Here is a 19,160-nt window from a genome sequence, read left to right on the forward strand (position 1 = left end):
CCCTATTTCAGGAGAAACACATTAACCAGCCACATTCTGTTGTAATTGACTACAAGGGTTTAGAATAGGCTGAACTCAGAACTCAAAACCTGTCTTCAAATGGGGTTTTGCAACATCTCCAAAACTTGTAGTTTCCAACACCAACTCCTGCTGTAAAATCTCTCTCTCCCGGCACTTTGAAGCAGGGAAATCACCAGTCTGTTAAAGGCAGAGGTTCTTAGCCCTTGCGGCTAAAGACATACCTTTCTGAATGTGCTGTGGCTGGCTCCGAGGGGCCGATTCCAACCCTTCTCAGGGAAGGAAATTCATTGGAGTGCTGTGCTCTGCCACCTGACCTGAATGTACAGTATTTTAGGGCTGCTGTCTGAAAGTTAAGTTAGCTGGCCTCCAAACAGAGGTCTGACATGAAATAGCCTCTCTCTCTCTTCCCCGAACCACATGGCCCCTCTTAGAACAGTAGACTAAGCTGGCATCAGTTTCTGAGCCTGGACATCTGTTCCTTTAAAGACAATAGTCCATTTTATTTCTACAACATCAGTCCAATTAACACCTACTTGTGAAGTCTTGATAGGAACTCTTCATAGTTTCTGTAAAGATACTGGCAGACATGAGGTCGATGCTTAGACATAGCTCTTGTATTTCAAATGCGATGTCTTGTGAAATATTTCTGTCTGTTTGAGAAGTGTGGCCTAAACTCCCACATTCTACCTTTTTTATATACATTTTATTCCATAATACCACAGAATCATTGTGCTTCTAACCATGCTTCTCCCATGAAATCTTTCCATTAGTTTTTTATCCATGACTTTTTACACCAAATTAAAATGCAGCTTAAAATGTTCTCCCAATTTTAGTAGCCCATGTTAAATTGTTTCTGTTTTGGTTTATGTAGTTACACCTTTTGCAAGGCCATTCCTGTTGTACCTGTCCGGTTTTCTTGCCATGCAGCAAATTTCAGCATCCATTTCCCCTTTTGTGTCTCCCACATTTACACATCATCGTGACCAAACAAAAAGGAAATAGTTGCTTGTGTGGTGTAGAACTAGATTTCATTATACTAGCCTTTTTTTAAATCTTTCAAGTTTTTTTTAAGTACTGTAATCGTGATGCCTCTTTTGTAGGTGTTCCCTTCACCTCTTGCTTTCATTGTTTTCATTTTAGTTGCAAATTTTGAAAAGGGTTAACTTGGCTGAGAAACATTATTTTCTCTGATTCCATCCTATTTCAGGATTACTATTGCCAAGTATTAATTTTGTATACTACCAATACTAAATTGTACTCACTGGGCCTTACCCTCAAGGGCATCATTCAACGTGCTTTCTTTCATAATTCTCAATGTATATTGATGAAGCATGGCAGACCACATAATTCAGAAAATATGGAACAGACTTTATTCATTTCTCTAATGAGACATCAACTCAATCTGGATTGGTATGGCTTTGAAGAATGGAATTATCCATGAATTACTGTTAAAAGCCATAGTCCTTTAGGCATTGCATCCTCTTGATGAAATTGTCTCCAGATACTTGAAGTTTTTCACTTTTTTAAAAACAAAAATTTCTGGTATAAGTTTTTCCAGCATTTTAATCAACTATTCATTTGCTTCTAAAACTAAGGTGTTCGACTATTAATGTTTAATTTTCTACTACCTAAAATTAAACATAATCATAAAAAGCTAATGCCATTTCTGTTGCAATTCCTAGTAAATGTCCAACTTTGTGGATTTACAGTACATGATCCTTTATCCGGACATATAAAATCCGGAAAGCTCCAAAATCTGGTAAGTAAGGAGAGATGCAGCCAGGCAGCGGCGCTTGGGGGAGGCGGCTGAGGGACCGGCGCTTGGGGGGGAGGCGGCTGAGGGACCGGCGCTTGGGGGGGAGGTGGCCAAGTGGCCGGTGCTTGGGGGAGGTGGCCGGGCAACTTGGCAGCATAATTCAGGTGGGCTTTCCGAAATCTGGAAAAATCCGAAATTCGGAACACACCAAGGATTCCGGATAAAAGATCATGTACCTGTACAGTTATAATTTGTGGTCATATTTTACAGTTAACATCTAATAATCTATGTAATAATTTAGAATGGAAGTCCAATTTATAATAATACTTGTAACTGTATTTAGAAGCTGTGACTAGGGCTTGTCTCTGCAGAGATGGTTTCTGAAGTTATTCTCTTGGCTTTGAGTACCTACCAAGTAATGTGAAATGTATATTCTGTGGAAGCTTGCCCATGCAACAGGCGAACTGACTCATGGAGTCACAGGCAAGTCTGCAACAGATCTGGCGGTGAGAGCAGGGAAGCCCACAGTTTGGTGATGATGTCATAAAGGAACCAGGAGTTGTAAGCATCATTGCATTCCAAGGGATTTAAACGCATGTGAGAATTCTATTAAAGTCAGTTAGTTCAATTCACTTTAGACTGTGTGGTTCTTTCGCTCTCAGCATGCCTAGTGCAACTACATTGGTGACCCTGACAGTCTAAATGGCTTTTAGACCCACAATGACTGACCCGAACACACAATGCAGTTTCATTGAAACTGTTGACTTTGTTGACCTCGCAGTCGTAGGTCTGGTTTGAACAGGCTCGTGAAGGCACCCCTTCTAGCCGACGCACAGGAGGTTTGAGCATGTCCATGTGGACTGCTGGTCTCCCAGGGGACAAGGTATCTGTTCACCATGGTCGACAGATTCACCAGGTGGTCAGAAGCCATACTGCTCGCTGACACATCAAGAGAGTCCTGCGCCAGAGCCCTCATTGCAAGCTGGGTTGCATGTTTTGGCCTGCCTGCCAACATCACCTCAGACTCTGTCACGGTTCACATCCAGCCTATGGTCGGTGCTTGCACAGCTACTTGGGACCCAGCTGCACCACACCATGGCCTATCATTTGCAGTCCAATGGCCTGGTAGAGCATTTCCAACGGCCCTGATGGTTTGAGTGACGAATTTCTGTGAGTGCTGCTTGGCATCCGCATGATTCCCAAAGAAGACTTAGCCATGTCTTCGGCAGAGTTGGAATAGGGCACCCATTGACGATTCCAGGCGAGTTTATACCAGCAGCCCATGTCACAGAGGAGACACCCGCGACAGTGCTCACAAGACTTTGAGAAGGTAGGAATGTTATCTCCTGTCCCAACTGCGTGCCACTCCAGCGGCCATACGAGGGCATGTATAAGGTGGTGCGTCAGAACAGAACCATGTGCGTCCTCGATGTGAGCAGCCATGAGGAGACCTTCACCATTCATCACCTCAAGCCGTCACACCTAGACCTGGAGCCACCTGTGACTGTGCCACCCCTACGCTACCTAAACGGACTAAAGAGGCATTGGCCATGGACTCCACACCTCCTAATGCCGGTTCTGGTTGGGGGGGGGGGGGAATCATGTGGCGGCTCACCCATGCAACAGGTGAACTGGCTCACGGAGTCACGGGCAAGTCCGTGGCATATCTGTGAGAGCTCCAGGTACAGGGCAAGCCCACAGCCTGGCGGCTTATGTCATAAAGGTCCCGGGAGTCGTAAGTGTCATTTGGTTCTGAGGAATTTAAACACATGCAAGAGTTCTATTAAATTTAGATGGTTCAACTCACTTTTGACTCGATTGTGTGGTTCTTTCGCTCACTGCGTGCCTAGTGCGACTACAATTCTTATAAAGATGTTAGATTTTTTTTAAAAACCAGGACAATAGTTTGTGTGATTAATGTTGTTATTGTCTTTCCTGTCACTGAAAATAATTGTTAGTTTCTGAACATTGTTTTCTACTATTTTCTAATTTCTAGTTGCTTTGCTATCACAAATTCTTTCAGTAGTTTTATCTATTTTGAAGTCGGGAGAAAGGGTGAAGGTCCATCTATTCCACCCGAGCTGCATTGTTATAGATGTATGGTACAATTAAAATTGATTCTTTGTAGGTGTGTCTCTACACCTATGTTATGATTGTGTTTAATTTATTATAGATGGGAATAGTGAATTTATTTTGTATATTAACTTGTTATTCCTTAAAATTTTATAGGAAATTGCTATCAAGTGATAGAAATCCACCAATTGATGAATTAATAAACTCTGGTATCTTGCCGGTACTAGTCCAATGTCTTGAGAGAGATGACAAGTAAGTCCTGAAATTTCATCAGTTTTCATTATTTTCTTTTCATTGACATCAATTGTGAAAGATAATAAACCCAGAAACAAACCATTCACCCAACCTGACATCCTATTGATTGAGCCTTAATGCATTTTTCCTCATCTTGAGTCACCAGTTAAGTTTTGCCTCTTTATGATAGAATTGTAAACATTGTACAGTTATGAGACATGCAATTTGTATTATTGTTTTAAAACATTAAAGATGATAGTTTGCAATATTATTAAAGTTGCAAAACTGAAGAGTGACTTGACTGGTAATGCAAGGGTGTTTTTGTCCATAAGGTATGACTGAATTCTGAAAAGTTTTGTTCAGCAGTTTAAGAACACGAGATAGTTATTTTCTATAGCATCATGACATCCACTGCTGATGTTTGCTTCAATGAAGAGCATACTGAAAGAAATAATCCTTTCTCGGGGGTGGGGGGGGGCAGTTGATTTGTTTTTCTTCATTTCTCAGGTTTTTTTCTATACGTTATGCAATATTTGCTTTAGTTTATGTAGAGAAAAAAATTCCTACTTTGCAAAATTTGACATTAAGCAGTTTTTCACATGGCTACGAACACAGTGTTTATTCTTAGAATCCAAGCTCTCTTTTTGTGATATTTGATCTCATTTTAAACACGTGTTCTGCCTTTTTAATTTCATGATGAGGCTAGTGTACCAGTCATTAGCCCCTTTCACAGTGGCAACCCACTAAATGGGCGAGTAAATGACCCATGTTCCAGTACCAGGTGAGCCATTCACACTGGACCATGAATTCCCTGGTTCATGTGGATGTCATGGATCTAAGGGGGGCCCAACCTCCAGTGTTGACGTCCCGAGAAACATATTATGTACTCACAGGGCAGTGAAATCATAGCGGGAATAAAGCACATATGTGCATAATGTATAAAAGACCATGGGAAAAAAACTGCTAACAATTTAATAAGACATACACGTGCAATGTATAAAATGCTGTGGGGAAAATCTTATACAGTGGACTCAGACTGTTCAAACCTAGGACAAACTTACAGACCAGCTTGTCATTATTCCCTAAACAATAGAGTATAACAACTGTTTACCTCGCATTAACATTGTATTAGATATTATAAGTAATCTTGAGATGATTTAAAGCACAGGTACCCCCTGTGACAGCTCCACTGGCTGCCCTGTGACAGCTCCACTGGCTGCCCTGTGACAGCTCCACTGGCCGCCCTGTCACAGCTCCACCGGACACCTTGTGAAATAAACTGCACTGATATTAAAGCTACCAGACTGATGCATGCACACAGGCACTAATTATACCCAGTTGAGCAGGTTGGCAGTTCACACTGCAGCCAAGTCAACTCTTGAGTCAACTTGGCCAGGCTCTGATACAGCCCACTATCAAGTATCAGAGCCTGGTGGATTTTTAAGTCCCACTCTTTGTCAAACTGTTGGAACTTTGAATTGCAAAACGGGTCCATTGTCTGTGAAGACCTTGCTTGCCACACCATTTCTGAAGAATATGGCTTTCATACCTTTTATTACAACATCTGCAGTGGTGTTCAGTCTACACTCCTCTGTGACTACAAGATTAGTCCTTCCCTTGACATATGATTAGGTCAGCACCTACCTTCTGGTAAGGTTTGTATGGTGCTGGATGTGGCTTTTGTGGTTCTGCAGGATTGCTTGCTTGATATTTCTGGCATATTGTACAGTTTGACACTTCATTTGTTATATCATTGTTGAATATTGGCCAGTACATCACCTCTCGTGCTCTTTTCTTACACTTTTCGATTCCAAGATATCCTCCATGGATCTATTTTAGCATCTCTTTTCTCAGACTCTTTGGGGATTTTACTTCCTTTGTAGATGATGTCTTCAACCACTGATAGTTCTGCCCTGCAGTTCCATTACTCTTCAACATCAGGCTACCAGTCCTGCTTCATGTTGGACCATCCATCCAAGATGTTTTTCTCAGTTGTCTCAGTGTTTCATCTTTGTTTGTCTGACTTTATGAGCAGCATTTTTGCATCTGATATGGGAAGTGCACTTGTGATCATGTCCACGAAGGCATTCATGCCTTCATCCATTTTGGTGCTTACAGGCTCTCTAGTGTCTAGACAACATGTCTGCTGTGTACATTAGCTTACCCAGAGTGTACGCTACATTCAGTGTATAGCGTTGCAGCCCAATCATCATTCTTTGTATTCTAAGTGGGCATTCATTTAATGGCTTTTGGAACAATGCAATCAAGGGCTATGGTCAGTCTCTGCACTGATTGCTTGTCCTGACACAAACTGATTAAATCTTTCATAGGCGCATGTAATGCTGAGCAGCTCCTTTTCAATTTGAGCATATTGTGTCATTGAGTGTGATGCATACGCAATGGTTGCAAGTCATCTTATTTTTGCAGAAGAACTGCACCACCCACTATGATCCGTCTGATGATATCTTGCTGGGTCTCGCTGGGTTGTAAAACCTCAGAACTGGTTCCTCTGTGAGCAGTTTCTTTATTTCCTCCATGACTTTTTGTGCTTATGATTCTACTCCCATTCACTGTTCTTTTCTGTTCGTCTTCTCAATGGAGCCATCTTTTCTGAGAGATTGGATATAAATTTACCCATATAGTTGACCATTCCATTAAACCTTTTTGCATTGAGGTCTTGGTATGTTCCCAGTGGTGGACACCTTTCTGGGATCTGGTCTGATGGCCTCACTACCAATAATACCTCCTACAAATGTTAATTCTGTCACCTCAAGCTGGCATTTCTCCCTATTCAGCTTCAGGTTTGCTTTCCTTGTTGCTTCCAGCACTTCCTTGGTCTCTCATCATGCTCCGTACTTGTGATTCCGCATACTAGGATGTCATCTATTGAGGTATCAACTCTGTCCAGATGCTCCTAGACCATATGGATAGTTTTGGTAACCTTAGGAATCTGTATCTGCCAAATGAACTATTGAATGTGCACAGTCTTGAACTTCATCCAATTTCAGCTGGCAAAATCCTGATGATGCATCTAACTTGCTGAAAAACTTTGCATTTGCAAACTGTGACATGATTTCTTCACGCGTTGGAAGCCTAAAGTGTTGTTTTCTTTATTGCTCTGTTAGATCTCTTGGATCCTGGCAAATTCTAAGCTTTCCATTCTTTTTGACCACAACAATGAGTGAACTCACCCACTCCGTTGCGTCATCTATCTTCTGAATCGTGTTTAGGCTTTCCATCCTGCCCAACTCTGCCTTTAGTCGCTTTTGAAGTGCCAATGGAATTTTTCTGCATGGATGTATTATCAGTGGCACACATTTATCTACTCTGTGCGTTCACCTGGAAGGCAGCCTTGACCCTGAAATAGGTCATTGTACTCTTTCATGAGTATATCTCATTCACTTTTAATCTCAAAATACAGTCTCTTTTCTTTCTTGCTTTCAGTCACAACATCTACTTAGAATTCCTCTATCTCCCTTTCATCTACTGCATGAACCTTGCTTTGTTGCACTTAGTTCCTACAGCAACAGGTATAATGGTTGCTTTTGTTGCATTTCTTGCATGTTTACCATATGCTGGACACTTTTTTGATATGTGTGTACCACATTGTCCGTTTCATTTTTGTTCTCTGGCCAAGCCTCTCTTTCAACTTTGGCGCTCTTTTTGTTAAACAGTTTATGCCCATTCTTGCTTACTGCATCAATGTTGCAGCTTGTTTCACTGAACAGATCTTTTGCTTGCGCTTTTACAGTTTCTGTAGCCCTACAGAGTGCCATGGGTTTTTCCAGGTCTAGATTTTGCTCTCTTAGTCTTTCCCTTAGACTATTATCTGAAATACCACACACAAGTCTGTCTTTTATCAGCAAGTTGGTCAGCCCACCAAATTCACACATTTTGCTTCTGTTTCTCAATTCGGTCACATACTGATCACTACTTTCTTCTGTTTTCTGTACACGTGAAAAATCTGTGCCTCTCAAACGTGACATTTTGTTTTAAGTATGCAGTATACCGCAAACTCTTCCATTTTTTTTTCAAATTTTATTTGATCTCCTTCAGCATCAAATATGAAGTTATACACTTCCAGAGCTTCATCACCCACGACATGTAAGAAAACTGACGCTTTCACTTTATCACTTTTCCTGTCAGCTCCGACTGCCACCATATACAATCCAAAACGTTGTTTGAATCTGTTCCAATTTTCAGCCACATTACATGTCAACTGAAGTTTCACTGATGGGTGTAATCCTTCCATTTTTCACTTCGTTAGCTTCTCTTCACTGATCAGTTGCTGATTTTAGATTTTTCCTTTTAAAGTATTTTTAATTTCCATCATCTCACTTCTGACACCATGTTTCATCTTGTATTTGTTAATGTGAGTTCTTAGACAACACATGGATGAAGGAAAAGGTTCTTTAAAGTTGTAAACAGCCTCCATTACAGATCTCTCATACAGCCCGCTCTTTGTCTACGTGAGCCCCCTGCTGGCAGCCAAGTATAATCAAACAGGAACTATGATCCTTCAGATATTGCTAGTAGCAGATGAAAACATAATCACTATCATTACAGCTTTCTTTATTTCATAACAATGTAATTGGTTCTTTTCACTTCCTCTGTCCGCTGTTGCCAACAAATATTATATTTTGGAGGAAAATTAGATTTTATTTGATTTCAAGTTGGTTTTAAGCATTGACACATTCAGTTGAGATTTAAAAATTTTTGGTGTTGAATTGCATGTTGAACATGCAGCATTCTAGTGAACATGGGACAACGATAAAAAATAGAAGTATTAAATTTGAGGAACACTATTGCTGGACTGTCAATTCACACCCCTATGAAATCAGAGAGGCAGTATTTATTTTATTTTTTTCTATTTCGATTGTTAGATAAGTGCAGTGGTATTTTGTAAGAAGAAACAAGATTGAAGCCCGTGGGCTGATATCGCCTCAAACCGTGCATCTTGGCGCCTCACAGTTTGGCGGGCAGCAACCTCCTTTGAAGAAGACCGCAGAGCCCACCTCACTGACAAAAGGCAAAGGAGGAAAAACCCAACACCCAACCCCAACCAACCAATTTTCCCCTGCAACCGCTGCAACCGTGTCTGCCTGTCCCGCATCGGACTTGTCAGCCACAAACGAGCCTGCAGCTGACGTGGACATTTACCCCCTCCATAAATCTTCGTCCGCGAAGCCAAGCCAAAGAAAAAAGAAAGAAAGAAGTCCCTCTCTTAATGTCAAATTGAAATAATAATAATTATTGTTAAAAGTTATTAATAACAGTTTCTGAGATTTAATGTGTGTGGTACATTGCATTGTTGACACTGTTTCTAGAGTGTGAAAGACACAAACTGGAGGTTAGTTATTACTAGGGTAGTAGAGATCTGCTGGGTTACAAACTTAAAACCTAATCTGAACTCGACTTGACCATATCCAAACTGAACTCCGCATGAACACCATACGCGTAATTGGATCCTGTCAGATAGCCAGACGCTTGAGGGAAGGGTTGTTGCTCTGGTTTGGAATTCCACCTCTTTGGCAGCTTTCATTGAGCTTTGTTGCATGGCTCCCTGTCATTCCTCTTACCTGTCTGTCAAGCTCAAGGCCCATCTCTCAGCTTTGCTTCCTTTGCATTTCCTCCTGGTTTTCCAGTGCATAGTGCTCCCCAGCCAGGATAGAACATACATTCCACCACCCAGAAGTGAAGTTACATTGGTATACTTTTTATTCCGAGAGAGCCTGTCCAGGTAATTGGATCGAAGCCAGAGGTCTTAAATATATTTCCAAAGCTGACCTGAACTGTACCCAACCCAAAAGTAGAGTCTTGTGCTTGGACTATGTGGATAGAACATTAAGAAACAACTAGAATTGTTAAATGTTATTAGAATTATCATTTTAATGCAGTGAAAATGTGATTGGAGCTGTACAATTTTGATGTTTGTGATTTGCTACACTAGTTATATGTGTTCATTGATCTTACAGTCCATCCCTTCAGTTTGAAGCTGCTTGGGCATTGACTAACATAGCATCTGGAACTTCTGCACAAACTCAAGCCGTGGTTGAAGCAAGTAAGTGACGAAAGAAATTGAGAGAATAATGTATTGGCATTTTATTAATTGCTTTGTACTAGCAATTTTATTTTCTAATAGACAGTATGCATTAAATTTTGGACATGCACAATCAGGGGTGCAGTGCTGCCAGAGCTCACCGGAGTGCTGCTCCAGCTGCTCGGGGCAGCTCTGGCATCTCATGGGACGGCCTTGGCTCTCCTCGTCACCGTTTTTGGTGAGCTCTAGCACCTAAAAACAAAAATGAGCACTGCACCACTGAACACTGAGGTCTTAAAGATGCATTTGTTGTATTCATTGTAGCCTCTCTTGTTGAAGCAACAGTACCTGATCCACTGTATTCAATGTACCCTGGTGTTGTCTCCTTTACACTGGTGAGACCAATCGCAGGTTGGGTGACCAACCATTTTAACTCCACCAACCATTTCTACAATGACATGTCTGTTCTTGGCCTTGTCCACTGTCAGGATAAGGCCAAATGAAAACTTAAACAACAAGACATATTCTTCCTGGACAGCCTTTAATCTATCAACATGATCATTGATTTTTTTTTTCTAATTTTAGGTTACACCACCCCCATCTGTATATTGGTATTTTCTCCATAAAGTACGACCAAAACCTTAGAAATAATCTGTTAAGTTGGTGGGGGGGGGGGGGGGGAGGAAATGGAAACTTGAGGGGCAAACTTGCTAAAGAAATACTGTAGTGACACACAAAAGACTGTAGATGTTGAAATTTGAAGCTAAACACAATCTGATAGGGTATCTCAGTGGGCCGAGCAGCATCAGTTGGAACATCGCATCGCCCACTGATGCTGCTTGAACTGCTGAATTCTGCCAGCTAATAGTGTTAAAGAAATGCTTTAGTGGCTTATTCACAACTGAATCAGATAAATGTAACTACTAATTAATTGACTTTTTTATCTTTATTTCTGTATGCTGTAGTTTCTGGATTATAACTTGAAAAGAATGAAGCTAATATATTAAATTTTGGTTCTAGATGCTGTACCGCTCTTTCTCCGATTACTTCACTCTCCTCATCAGAATGTATGTGAACAAGCAGTCTGGGCTCTGGGAAACATCATAGGTTTGTATTGCTGGAAAGCTTCCTTCATGCATTAGAAGGACGCTGGGTTCCTTGGTTTGTTAAATGGAGGTATTAAGTGTAAAAGCTAAAAATTACTTAACATTTTAAAATTTTGATTTAAATTTCTATTTCTTTGCACAGCACTTTACAAATGAGTTTATTATTTTGGAGAGGTTGTCTTTGAATAGAATAATGCCAGGGATGAGTAATGTATAGAAATTTAAGGCAGTGGAATTGTTTACAGAGTAAATGCAGTTAAGGAAAGATTTAACAGAAAAATGTTCTTAATTAAGAGGGATTTTGGATAGAGCAAATGAAGAGAAACTTTTCAACTGGCACCATGATTAATCAGATTTTTAAGATATTTGTGCAAAACAATTATGGAGAGATGTGTATTACTGGAAATATGGTGATTTTAGAATCAAACAAAGTGGGCCAAGAGCAGTGGAGAATTACAAACTTGATACATTCAAAGAGATAGCACAAATGTTCATGGCCTCTTCCTTTGGTATGCAATTCAGTTATTGAATATTTATGCACAACTTTTCGAACAAACCTCCAGTGTCATATTTTTGTTTATAACTGTTTTAATGAGTTGTTGCATCAACATTTTCATCAAGCTGTTGTCGATGCAACGGCCACAGCATTGCTCCTTTCATCTAACTTTCTCGATTCTCATCTCTAATGCAAGCCCTTTCATTTCCACTTCTTTAGGTGATGGTCCTCGGTGTAGAGACTACGTCATCTCACTGGGAGTTGTTAAACCTCTTCTGTCCTTCATCAATCCTTCCATTCCCATCACTTTCCTTCGTAACGTCACATGGGTCATAGTTAACCTCTGCAGAAATAAGGATCCGCCACCACCAATGGAGACAGTTCAGGAGGTAAAGAGATTGGACTGACTTTGGTTATTATGAGTGAAAGTACTTTGTATTTTTGGCCAGAACAAATATACTTGAAAGCAAATTTCTTTGTGGCAGTATGAACTCAAATTTTCATTATTACAGATCTGCAAAGATATATAATAACTTGCCTGCAGTGATGAGGGTAGTTGATGTCAGCCTAGTACTTAGAATTAGTGTGCAGCAAAAGGATTTTTTTTCAAATAAATATATTAATATAGGCACACTTTTTTAGAGTTTGTATAAGAGATCCTTGATTTTCTTTGTAGTTAAGAGTCCTCGCTAAACATGGTCAATTCAGGTGCATGCCAAGTATTGGAATAGTTAATATCAGTTGTTTGTCCTGTTGTTTTCATTCATGTAAGTAGTTTATTCATCTTTCTTTGGCTTGGCTTCGCGGACGAAGATTTATGGAGGGGTAATGTCCACGTCAGCTGCAGGCTCGTTTGTGGCTGACAAGTCCGATGCGGGACAGGCAGACACGGTTGCAGCGGTTGCAAGGGAAAATTGGTTGGTTGGGGTTGGGTGTTGGGTTTTTCCTCCTTTGTCTTTTGTCAGTGAGGTGGGCTCTGCGGTCTTCTTCAAAGGAGGTTGCTGCCCGCTGAACTGTGAGGCGCCAAGATGCACGGTTTGAGGCAAGATCAGCCCACTGGCGATGGTCAATGTGGCAGGCACCAAGAGCTTTCTTTAGGCAGTCCTTGTACCTCTTCTTTGGTGCATCTCTGTCTCGGTGGCCAGTGGAGAGCTCGCCATATAACACGATCTTGGGAAGGCGATGGTCCTCCGTTCTGGAGACGTCACCTATCCAGCTCAGTTTGATCTTCAGCAGCATGGATTCGATGCTGTCGGCCTCTGCCATTTCGAGTACTTCGATGTTGGAGATGAAGTCGCTCCAATAAATGTTGAGGATGGAGCGGAGACAACGCTGGTGGAAGCGTTCTAAGAGCTGTAGGTGATGCCGGTAAAGGATCCATGATTCGGAGCCGAACAGAAGTGTGGGTATGACAACGGCTCTGTATATGCTAATCTTTGTGAGGTTTTTCAATTGGTTGTTTTTCCAGACTCTTTTGTGTGGTCTTCCAAAGGCGCAATTTGCCTTGGCGAGTCTGTTGTCTATCTCGTTGTCGATCCTTGCATCCGATGAAATAGTGCAGCCGAGATAGGTAAACTGGTTGACCGTTTTGAGTTTTGTGTGCCCGATGGAGATGTGGTGGGGAGCTGGCTGATGGAGGACCTCAGTTTTCTTCAGGCTGACTTCCAGGCCAAACATTTTGGCAGTTTCCGCAAAACAGGACGTCAAGCGCTGAAGAGCAGAAAATGTGCTCCATTTCATTTTGCGACAATTTAAACATATAGCACAGTAACAGGCCTTTTTGGCCCACGAGCCCATGCCGCCCAGTAACACTCAATTGGCCTTCAAAAGCACCTGGAGGAAATACATACAGACGTGGGGAGAACGTACGAACTCCTTACAGATAGTTCCGAAATTTGAACCCAGGTTGCTGGCGCTGTAGCAGCGCATGCTAACCATGCTGCCCTTTTTAAATTTAGATGTGTAGCACATTATTAACAGGCCCTTCTGACCCATGATCCCATGTCGCTCAAGTGCACCCTATTGACCTGCAACACCCATGTGTTTTGAAGGGTGGGAGGAAACCCACACAGAGATGGGGAGAATGTACAAACTCCTTATAGATAGCATTGGATTTGAACCTGGATCATTGGCACTGGAACAGCGTGCGCTAACTGCTATGCTAACAATGTGCCATTTCTCAAAATAATCAATAAATGGGAATACCTGCATTTATATACCACCTTTCACAATTCTATAACTTAAAGGATTTTGCAGTCATTGAGGTTCTCTATTAATGTAATGTATTTACTGTTGTAGTGTAGGTGTGATGAAGCTAATTTGCATAGTAGCAGTGTGATAAAAGACCAGATAATAATTTTCTGGTGTTGTGAGTTAATGGATTAATGTTATTGAAGGCAAAACTTCACCTTTTCTTTGAAAAATCAGATGTAGTCCTTCATGCCAAATCAGTTTAACATCTCAGATGAAAAATCTCTGTCAATGCTGGTGACAAACAGTATTTCATTCTGCACATGCATTCAAACTCCAGGATTTGGGCAAGTGTGCTACCAGTGACCTAAGGGTGAACACCTTGTAGGACAGATTAAGGAGGGGTGAGATTCAAACCTCTTGGATATTTAGCTTGTAACAAAGAGGCACATCAATTGGTTCTGGTCACCATTGGCTATCTCTTTAATGTATTCATTGAATATGGGATATGCTGGCCACAGAACATTTATTGCCATTGTGAAATATGTATTGAACATCTCCTTGAACTACTGCAGGCCCTGTGCTGAAGACATAATTCTGTGAAGTCGGGTGAAGTAACAGAGGTGTTTGGCTCCAGCCTTAAAGATGATGGAACGGCAATACTTGTTAAAAAAAAATTAAGGCATACACTATGGTAATGAGCCCTTCTGGCCCTTGATCCCATGCTGCCCAAAAACCCAAATGAACTTACACCATTTGTATGCTTTGAAAGGTGGGAGTAAACCAGAGCAGACATGGGGAGAATGTACAAACTCCTTACGGACAGTGCCTGATTTGAATCCGAGTCATTGGGGCTGTAGTAATGTTGCACTAACCGCTATGCTAACTCTGCTGCCCTAGTTGGGTTTTTGAAGTTGGTTTGATTTTTTTTTAAATTTAGACATACAGCACTCTAACAGGCTAATTTGGTCTTATGAGTCTGTGCCACCCAATTTACACCGTTATGTTTTTGAAGGGTGAGAGGAAACCGAAGCCCCTAGTTAATGGGAATTTACTAGATTCTCTCATGCTAGAATTGATAATTCCCTGCCACTTTTGCTGTCCAGATATTGAATATTAGTTTTTGGTTTAAGATTGAATATTGTGTGCAAGTTAATATGCTTAATAATTTCATTCCGTGAATGAAACTGAATACTGTATCTTGTCAGAGAACAATCCTTTCTTCAAGTTGTTGATTTGAGAGAAGACTAATAAGTTATCAGAATGAATTTGTCCTGCTTTCAATGGACATGCATACCTATGTAATTATTCCTGATCCCAGTGCTGCAGCTGTAGTAGCAACAATCTGTTTAGAGGTGAAAATTGATTTGGAGAAGGAACATTCAGCATTGCAGCTACAGTCTGGTTGAGTCCCATAGCCTTTGCTGTATGCACCACATTGAGTCATTTCTTCAAAAACATGTGAAGTAATTCAAGACACACATCTGCGAAGGCAAGGCCTCAGGAGGACACTAAGATGAATTATTCATTTGACATATAATATAAGAAATAGAAGTTGGAGGAAGCCTTTTGACCCATTGTACCTGATCTTCCATCCAGCGTGGCTGATTTTTTTTTGCGCCAATGCCACTTTCCTGCATTAATCATGTATCTCCTTATTCCTTCATTACCTAAAAACGAATGATTTGTCTTGCAAAAACTGAGCAAATGAGCTTTGTATACCTAAAGATTTGCAACCTGCTTAGTGAAGGAAATTTCATCTCATCTCCTGAATATTTGAGACTGACCTGATACTACAGCCCCAACCAGTGGAATGTTATCAACTTGTCTACCCTGTCGAGATGTGCAAAGATTTTGTATGTTTTAATGCAGTCACCTCTCATTCTTTTAAACACGTCAGATGCATCAGCTCTGCTTTCTGCAAAACGTTACAAGAATCATTCCGGGCTGTGTGCTGCACTCTGCTACAAGTATGTCCTTCCATTGATGGGGAGGTCAGACCATGTACAAAAGTAAAACACTGATATTTGTAGACACTGTGGTTGAAGTAAAAACACAATGCTGGAGAAAGTCAGCGGATCAAGCAGCATCATTTATATAGCCAGGTTAAAAATACATAACTGACGTTTCAGGCTTGAGGTCTTCACCAAAGTATGGAAAAATATCGGTAGGCATCCGAACAAGAGTATGGGAGGAGGTGTAGTTGCAAAAGCAAGAGGTGATAGATGGAGAAGGGAGGGAGATGACAGCTGTGATCAAGGGGAGGCAGAAAGGTTAGGCTAAGGGAGGGGGGGGGAGGAGGAGGAAGAGTTAGCAGAAACTGGAAAAGTCAATGTTAGTGCCATCTGGTTGGAGAGTGACCAGGCAGAAAATCAGGTGTTCCTCCATTTTGCAGGTGGTCTTGGTGGTACAATACATAAGGCCATGGACAGACATGTGAGTATGGGAGTGTGACACAGTAGGAGTCTCTTGGGAGCCACTTGCTCTTAATAGCCAACCATTTCAATTCTGTGTGACACATCAATATTCATATGGCCTTGTGTACTGTCTCTCCAAGACCATCTGCAAAGTGGAGGAACAATATTTGATTTTTCTTCTGGGCACTTTCCAGCAGATGGCATTAACATCGACTAACCTGCTCTCTCTCCTCTTCCCCCTCACCCTTTTCCTTTCCAGTTCTTCCTCCCCCCCCAACCCTTCCCTCTCTACTCACCTAGCCTTCCTTCCTCCTCTTGATCACTGCTGTCCCCTCCCTCTCTCCATCTATCACCTCATGCCTTTGCGACCAAACTCCCCCCCTCCCCCCCAGCTCTTTTGTTTGGACGCCTGCCAATATATTTCCACACCTTGATGAAGGGCTCAAGTCCGAAATGCCGATTAAAAATTTTTACCTTCGCTATGTAAAGGACACTGCTTGACCTGCTGAATTTCTCCAGCATTGTGTTTTTATTTCAGATCCTGTTCAGATGTTCTAGGGTATGCTATAACTATTAGCAAGTTATTTCTATTCTTGCCCTCTTGCAGTAGAGGGCAATTTACTGTTTCCAGTTGCTTTCTGTATCTTCATGGTAAACTTCTCTGATATGTTTGCAAGGACACTTGGCTCCCTTTGACCACCAACATCATTAATACTATCAGCATTTTAAAAAATGCTCTGCATTTCTATTTTGATTGTGGATGGTTGCAAACACTTCAGGTTTGACTTTTGCACCTGTGAATAATGGTGACATTCATGAGGCCAGCTTCCCACTTATTGGATGATTATTCACCACTTGTGTGTGGTGAGACTACAGAATTTCTTGGCTCTTTTTTTGGATGATTTTGCAGCTCTCTTTATAGCACGTTACTTTGATATCTTGCATTGTAGCTTTAGGTTGCCTTGTGATGGTCCCAGCATGATCTTCTACACTGAAGTGATCCAGGGTGTCCCATAATTTGATGAAAATACTTGTATGGAAATGCTGGGCTACAAGGTGACAAATTGTGGTGGAATGCCATTAAGCCACTGGCAATAACCCTTGGCATCTGCTAGATATCTTTGGTTTGAGACACTATGACTCCTGTTATTAACTTGATATGTGCCTTCTCCACATTCTTTCGCCTGACCCCACCTACCACATGCACACATATGCTTACACAATCCCCCCTGTGCCCCACATACTTGCTTTCTGGTTTATAAAATTCATTTTAAGATGAACTGATAATTGCTGACAATATTAGCAACTAATGTCCTTAAGGTGTGGTGAACCCCCAAGCAAACTGTGGGGTAGGAAATATTGCATTGGTATTGTATAAGGACTTACAGGATTTAGATGATGATATGATAGAAAGGTGCATAGGGAATGTTTAGAGCAGTGATTTTCAAACTTTCTTTCTGTTCACATACCACCTTAAGTAATCCCCATGCCATAGGTGCCTGTGATTAGTAAGGGATTACTTAAGGTGGTATGTGATCAAAAAGAAAAAGTTTGAAAATCATTGTTTTAATCGTACCCAATTGAAACATTATGTGCATGGTTTCATAACTCCAAACGTTATGGCCCAAATAATGGGCCAATGACAATTATTCTCAAGCATAATATTTCAATAACAGTTCTGTGTGACACATCAATATTCACATGGCAGTGGTTCTCGACCTTTTTTTCCACTCACATATCACCTTAATTAATCTCTTACTAATCACTGTGCATCTATGGCACAGGGATTATTTAAGGTGGTATGTGAGTGAAAAGAACAAGTTTGAAAACTATTGGTTTAGAGAGATAATGGGCAAACATGGGCAAATGGAATTAGCTCACATGGGCAGGGTCAGCCGAAGGATCTGTTTCCATGTTGTATAGCTCTGTAACTTTAATGAAACGGTATTACTACAAGAACTGAGTAGCGGGCACTCCGGGAACAGGTGATGAATAATAGTATTTGCAACGGATACATAAATTGGGACAGGCTTTCCATTATGATATCCTCTCTCAATCCATGGCAGGCTGATTCTAACATCTTTGTTCATCAGGGGTGTCCATCTGTTGATATTAATTCCAATGCTATCCTTTTGTGAATAAGCTGTTAATATGCTGGTCTACAGAATATCTCAGCCTTTGTTATTTTGATATTTGTTCTATTGCACAAAAAATTGTTGTGATGAATGATAAATTATCTAATTTAGTTTAAGTTTAATTTTAATTTAGATGTACAGCATGGTAACGGGTCCTTTAGCCCACAAGCCTGGTCAGCCCAATTACACCCAATTGACCTACAACCCTCGTATGTTTTTGAAGGGTGGGAAGAAACTGGAGAGGAAAACCATGCAGACACTTGGAGAAATACAAACTCCTGACAGACAGCACTGGATGCAAACCCCGTTTGCTAATGCTGTAACCACTTTGTGCTAATTGCTACACTAACTGTGCCACCCAATCTAATCCAGTTTTTTTTTGTTAATTGGAAGTGATATCAGCACTTCATGATATGTGTCAAGAGTTCATGAACTTATGAAATTCTATAACTCTATAACTATCAGCTGAACTGCCATATATTGCATCTTATTGCCCACAAAAACCAATATTCTCTTGCTTCTTTCAAAGCCCTGAGCAGCTCCCTCAACTCCACAGTAATCATTGGCTTCTATTGTCACAACATCCAATTCTTTTCCTGCCTGAGGCCACCAAGTACAAGCTGTCACCATTACCATTTCACCTTCAGTTATTTCCGTTTGATCATTACTATTTTCTATGATAGGCTATTTCA

At 41.1% G+C, this 19,160-nt stretch overlaps 1 protein-coding gene across 1 annotated transcript in view; it reads left to right on the top strand.

Annotated features, from left to right (window-relative positions):
• The window catches only part of kpna3 (karyopherin alpha 3 (importin alpha 4)), an 89,752-nt gene that overhangs the window by 48,080 nt on the left and 22,512 nt on the right, over nt 1-19,160 (top strand). Inside the window, exons 6-9 of the mRNA XM_069889712.1 lie at nt 4,007-4,102; nt 10,060-10,145; nt 11,145-11,231; nt 11,946-12,115. Of these exons, the coding sequence (XP_069745813.1) occupies nt 4,007-4,102; nt 10,060-10,145; nt 11,145-11,231; nt 11,946-12,115 (439 nt within the window). The remainder of the gene's footprint in view (nt 1-4,006; nt 4,103-10,059; nt 10,146-11,144; nt 11,232-11,945; nt 12,116-19,160) is intronic.

The sequence above is a fragment of the Narcine bancroftii genome, chromosome 7 (assembly GCF_036971445.1).
Source record: "Narcine bancroftii isolate sNarBan1 chromosome 7, sNarBan1.hap1, whole genome shotgun sequence".
In the NCBI taxonomy this organism is placed as follows: Eukaryota; Metazoa; Chordata; class Chondrichthyes; order Torpediniformes; family Narcinidae; genus Narcine; species Narcine bancroftii.